Source organism: Lynx canadensis, chromosome B2, assembly GCF_007474595.2.
Source record: "Lynx canadensis isolate LIC74 chromosome B2, mLynCan4.pri.v2, whole genome shotgun sequence".
Lineage (NCBI taxonomy): Eukaryota > Metazoa > Chordata > Mammalia > Carnivora > Felidae > Lynx > Lynx canadensis.
This window is the reverse complement of record NC_044307.1, coordinates 3,284,277-3,290,276: the sequence shown is the minus strand read 5'-3', so window position 1 is coordinate 3,290,276 and position 6,000 is coordinate 3,284,277. Positions and strand designations below refer to the sequence as shown.

The window sequence follows — 6,000 nt, the reverse complement described above, 5'->3', positions numbered from 1 at the left end:
TCTTACTTATTGCTGGCTTCTCCGAATTACTAATCCCATCTCAGAAACATGAACTGATCCTGCTTCCCCAAGCCCCTGCTCGGACTCCTTTAGCCGAAACCCAAACCTGCCCAGACATCCTTCCCATATGAGAGACCATTCCATGGTTGGGCGTTAACATGTTGTTATGGTATGTAGTGATCTACTTGGATTTCTTTGATTTGTACTCTTCCCGTATTTGTGTTTATCATTCCTTCTGCTCTGTCTTTTCTTCTTTCATTTCCCCTGTTATTCTACTCTTCTTTTCCTCCACCCATCCACGTGGTATACATTTTGTTCAGTTTTTTTGCGTGCTTATTACTGAAATGTCATCCCGCATGGTTGACTTTACAGAGCCTGAAGTCACGGTACTCCATAAGGTTCTCTAAGCATCACAACACTTTGAAACACTGGAAATCTAATTGCTTCTTTCTGCGAAACTATTCCTACCCAGTACTTTAATTCCCATCTTTTCAGTCAAAAAGGAGACATTATTTATCTGATTCACCATCATCTTATACTGGCAATATTTGCTTGTGTTTATCTATTTAACGGATTCTTTTCCTTTTTTTTTTTTTTTACTTACACTTTAGCTCTCCTAGGTTTTTTTTTTTTAATAATTCCTCAAGTATGAACTTGAAGATTCCTTAATAAATCTCTCTTAGTGGCAGTATCGCCCTATTTTACTTCATCTCACATTATATTTATTTGATCCTTATATGTGAGAGACACATTTACTTTGTATAACCCTGCCAGTTGACGGCATTTTTTCCCCCGACAGTGTCAAAATATATCTTCTCACTTCAGACTTTTGAGAAATCTATGCCAATCTGCACATCCTTTCCTCAGAAACCTTTTTTTCTGGCGGCTTTAAAAATCTTTTCACTTCTGTGCTATGAATTGCCCTACAATGTGTCCGATGCGATCACTTTCTGTTTAACTCGCTAAGAATCTGTATTTGTGGGCTCCTAACTTCTCTAACTTCTGAAAAACGATCAGTCATCTCCCTTCCCCCTCCCTTAAATCAGTGGTGTTTAGCCAGACTTCTCCGCCCCCACGGAGAGGTACTCAATTTTTTCTGGTTATCTTCAAGTGCACAGGAGGTAGATGTGCTAATAAATGCCTGCTTGTTTCCTCTTGTTTGTCTTGTTTCCTCTTGTTTGTCTGGACGTCTTTCACGACAGAGTCTCAGCTTGGATCTCAGAGAGGTGGAAGGAAACTCACCTCCCCACTAAAACACAGTGTGCCTAGGCGGAGCGTGGTGACTCCTGTCCTCTCCGGGTCATGCTTGTGACGCGTGCAGAAAACAGAATCTCCATCACAGCCACCCTTTGTTAGATCCCTGTGCATAAAGGACACCGCGAGAAAGAAAGGAAAGAGACTTCTATGTGTCCAGGAGCCGGTCCCCATTCTGATTCACAGCCTTGGAACTTAGGGGAGGCGAGGAGGGGGCCAGAAAAATGGGAAAGGCTGGATACAGAAGCCTGGCTGTTGTTCATTTTCCCGCGGCACAACCTGCCTATTAATACAATTAAGCCTCATTAAGACTGAGAACATTTCTGAGCCACACACTTGTAATTGTGGAGGGAGACGCACAGCTATACTTCAGGGACCGAGATTCCGCCGAGGGTTTTCTCCGCCCGAGCGGGCTGACAACTTTGGAAATTGAGGTCTCGGTCAGGGTGTATGTTTGCCAAGAGCTCCTCAAACCCAGAGGGTACAAATATGGCTTCGCGGGTTCCCTTGCCAGAAGGACCAACCTAGAACTTGACCGCACAGCGGGTGCCGGGTGAGCACAGCTGACCGGTTCCTCCAGTTCCCCCTGCGCCCTACAGAGTCCGCCTCGGAGGCAGGGACTTCGCTTCTCTCTGCGACCAAGTGAGGGAGCTCCGAGAGGGCTCTGGGAGCCTGACCGCCTGACCTGTCGGACCTTTCCCAGGTACGTGCCGGGGCCAGAAAGCGGGTGGGGCCCCACCCGCTTTCCGCAAAGGTGCCTCCAGACGCGTTTGGGTTCGGGGTCTGGTACCACAAGACACTCCGCGGTGGGCCCCCACATCGGGCTCCCGCTTTCTTTTAGCCAGAAAGCAAGCAGGTGTGAAGGTAGTTCGGGTTTCCAGGAACGACTCTTTCTTCGGCCTCCACGCTCACCCGTGTTACGACTCTGTCGGCCCCGTCAGCGTTTACAACATCTGTACCCGCGTCTGGTGCATCTGTGTTCGGCGGCTGAGCCGGCCTTGTCTCGGCCAGCGTGCTGCTAATCCCCAAGTGCAGGCGTTTCACTGCGAGCTAGTGTTCCCGCCTGCACCCTGCGGCCTCCCCGTCTATCATACGTTCTACTGCAGGTGTATGTCAGCTTCGCCCCTGGGCTTGCGGGGGGCACCTCTTAACAGCCACCAGGGTGGCCGTTGCAGCGGCTGTTGGCGAAGTCCCGCTTCTTCGTTGCCCGGTTGCCGGGTCGGGAGGTGGGGGCCCGAGGCACTCCCCTGCAATTGGACCCTAGGGGTCTGTAGCCGAAAGCGCTGATCTCATCTGTTAGTTGAGAACACCAGCCGACAGGGATGCGCCTCCTTGGCTCAGCGGGTAGGTGTTAGGTCCAGAAGGGGCTCTACGCACCTGTCTGAAGGGAAAAGGTGTCTGGGAAAATCGTTTCCTTCGACATTTCCCAAAACGAATCTGGGAGGACACCGTCCCTCCCTCCTCTGCCAGGGTTCGGTCGGAAACGGAGAGAAGCGGCTGATTGGGTGACACAGACACCGGTCCCCACTCTGATTCAGAGCTTTGAAATTTGGGGAAGATGAAAAGAAGGCTGCAAACTTGGGAGACTCTGGGTCGAGAGAAGCAAAACCCAACGGGAGCCTATTTGATGAGGACACGGCGGGGCTGAGCTGTGCTGAGGGCAGTCACTGTAACAGATTCCAGGGCTTGGACTAAACAGTGAATCTGTTCTGACTCCAGAAGGCTGGCTCAGGTGCTGTTCCTGCCATCAGGCGGGCCGTTCATTTCACGAGGTGCGAGGCAGTTGGGATCCTGTCACGCTTTCTCCGTCAACGTGGCACAGGCCTTGGTCTCCCCACGTGTCCGTGGGGGGGAGGACGCGGGGGCCCAAAGGCCACGAGCGACGTCCCCGGGTCGTGAGGCCTCCTGGTGCCAAACCCGGACACAAGCCTAAGTTCATGCAGCTCGTGCTGCCAGACGCCTTCCGGGCCACGGTCGTCCGAGCCCTTAAGGACTGGGAGCGTAGGGAGCGGGGTGAAGGCCTGTGGGCCGCCTTTCCAAGCACACAGGGCCCGTGCAAGCCCCGCGGTTCAGTCAGACCTCCTGGTTTATGTTGTCTGGGGGAAGCTGTCAGCAGTGTTCTAGCCACTTCTGGGTGAGAAGGGAGGTGGGAGAGGTTGGGGGCGAGAGCGTGCATTTTCACCCAGGCGCGAAGGGGGCCGGCGGGCTGGGACTGACAGCAGGCGCCTCAGTTCCCTTGTTAACCAGGGCGGGAGGACAGCCGCGGGACAGCTGACCGCTCAATTCCCTGCAAACACGGATTCCCCCAGGGCTCTTGAGCGAGTGTGACCGGCGCCATCACCCTTCGTGGCTGTGCTTCCTCTTTTCCTACCCAAGCGGCCCCAGCCCACTTGGCTACCCTGCCCACCCCTGGGAGTCCCTACTTCCTAACCGCCCCTGTCTCAGGACAGCACCCAGTTCCTCGTTAGCTGGCTTCTCCTAACCGCCCCCTCCGGGGCGCCAGTAACACGCCCTGAAGGGACCCAGGCCTGCCCTGGGGTCTCCTCCGCGTCCTCAGCGGGACTCAGGCCTCCTGTGCAGTCCCCTGCCCCCCTGCCGGGCAGCATTCCAAGGTCCCCCCCCCCCCCCCCCACCCCCCGGGCCCTGCCCAGACTGCATCAGGTCCCGTCAGAGCTCGTCCAGCCCACGGACCACGTCTGCACGTCTCCGGCTGATCCGGCTTTAAAAGTTGGGGTCCCATCTCCAAAGGCTACGCCGTCCGATTTGGTGTTGAAACTAGGAAAACCCGGTGAAAACTTGCAAGCAGTGAACTCACAGACTCAGTCTGGGCTTTCAAAGACAACTCTGGAAGTGTTCAGGGCTGTGAATCAGAGGTATAAAGATTGGCATCGGGAGGCACACCAGGAAATTGTTATCCTCGTCAGAGTGAGATTCGTCATGCCTGCTGAGCCTAACGGGTTCAGGTGAGACAGGCTGAATGTGGGAGCTGGAAAAGACACCGATGCAACGGGAGGTTTTCAGGCTCTCGTGTGGGGACGTGGGGCGGTGAGCAAGACCCACATTTCCTGGGGGTGGCTGATGGTGATGTCACGCGAAGAACTGGAAAGCACAGGGGGCCGTCCGGTTGGGGGAAATTTTGGTTCCGCTCAGCACACGCTGGGATCGAACGTATCGGGGACACACAAACTCTGGAGCACGTGGTTTGTCTTGGCCGGTGCGGAGCCACACAACCAAATCCGGATCGCCACTTCAGATTCTGTATTCTGACTCTCAGGACCGCATCCGAAGCCACATAGAATGACCCGCCGAGAGCGCTCACGGGGAAGGGAAGAGAGTTCTTTGGACAGAAATCTGCTCTGTCACATACACCGTGACTATCTTCTGTGCACCGGAGGAACCCTTTGATGCGCATTTTTCTTCGCAGATCCACCTGCGCCCACAGCTGTCTTCGAAAGGCTCTTGCTGGATTCAAATTTCTCTGCCCTTGAAATAAAAAAAAATTGTTTTCAACAATATCCGGGCAACAATTTTTCTCTTTCTCACCGGACCCGGCATCGTGGGGAACATCTCTGTGTTTGTGAAGTATACGTGCGCTTTCTTTTCGGGCACTGCGACGAAATCTGGACACCTTCTTAGCATCCACTTGGTTTTTACAAATACCGTGATGCTTTTGTCCAAGGTAGCGCTGAAGACAATAGCGATGTCTGGTGTGAGAAACGTCCTGGGCGACATGGGCTGTAAAGCGATTGTGTTTCTGGAGAGGGTGGCCCGGGGCCTTTCGATCTCCACCAGCAGCTTCCTCGCCGTGGTCCAGGCCACCACCATCAGCCCCAGAGCCCCCGTGCCCGCCGGCTTCAAGCCAGCATCCGCAAGCCACATCCTTCCCTTCTGCCTCTTCTTCTGGGTCCTCAACTCCTTGGTCAGCGTGAACTTACTCTACTACGTCAGCAACACGAGCAGCCTAAACAGGTCACAAGCTAGCCACGGAAATAGCTGCTCTCACGTCCTCCCAAGAAGCCAGATCAGGAAGTGGACGTTTCCCATCCTCATGGCCCTGCGGGATTTCTTGTTTCTGAGTCTCATGGGCTGGGCCAGCGCCTATACGGCCCTTCTTCTCCACAAGCACCACAGGCACGTCCTCTACCTTCAGAAATCCACGATCCTCCACCAGACCCCCCCGTGAGAGAAGAGCCGCTCACAGTGTTCTCCTTCTGATGCTTTGTTTTCTTTTATTTGATTGGACAGATTGTATTCTTTCTTTTGGGCTTAAATTTCTCCTTAGAGAATGCTTCTTTCGTATTAAATATTCAAGAATTTCGAACTCTTGGTTATGCAATTCTCAGCCCGTTTGTGCTGATTCACAGAGATGGACATCTGGGTAGACGTTGGCATACTCAATAAATCCTGAAAAATGCCTGGTTTTTCACAGATCTCTTGGGTAGCAAGTTTGAAAGAAGACATGTTATGGCTGAGCATTAAAAAAAAAAAAAATGAAGCCTGGCTTAAACAAATTAAAGTATCATATTATACAACAAAGCTGGTGACTAGTAGCCATGAGCTGACAAAGAAGGAGATTATAATAACCTCTGGGGACTCAGCCTTCTTCTCATGTCCATCCTGCCACCCTCGAGAAGAGTTAGCCAATTCCACTTTCTTTCTTATAAGATGTCTCTTTAACTATCATGCTTCCTGTAGGAAGGAGAAGAATCTGTCAAATTCCATCAAAAAGCTGGTGTACTTACTCTT

General features: G+C 52.6%; 1 protein-coding gene across 1 annotated transcript; it reads left to right on the top strand.

The window, feature by feature from the left end:
- The first annotated feature begins 4,759 nt into the window (after nt 1-4,759).
- On the top strand, nt 4,760-5,656 carry LOC115514789 (putative vomeronasal receptor-like protein 4). The gene has a single exon (XM_030316971.1). It carries the CDS (start codon nt 4,919-4,921, stop codon nt 5,435-5,437), a length of 519 nt encoding a protein of 172 aa, XP_030172831.1. The 5' UTR covers nt 4,760-4,918; the 3' UTR covers nt 5,438-5,656.
- The last annotated feature ends 344 nt before the right edge of the window (nt 5,657-6,000 follow it).

Bases quoted from the DNA above. Each gene is read 5' to 3' on its own strand.
- LOC115514789 (XM_030316971.1), top strand. From the start codon at position 4,919: ATGCTTTTGTCCAAGGTAGCGCTGAAGACAATAGCGATGTCTGGTGTG.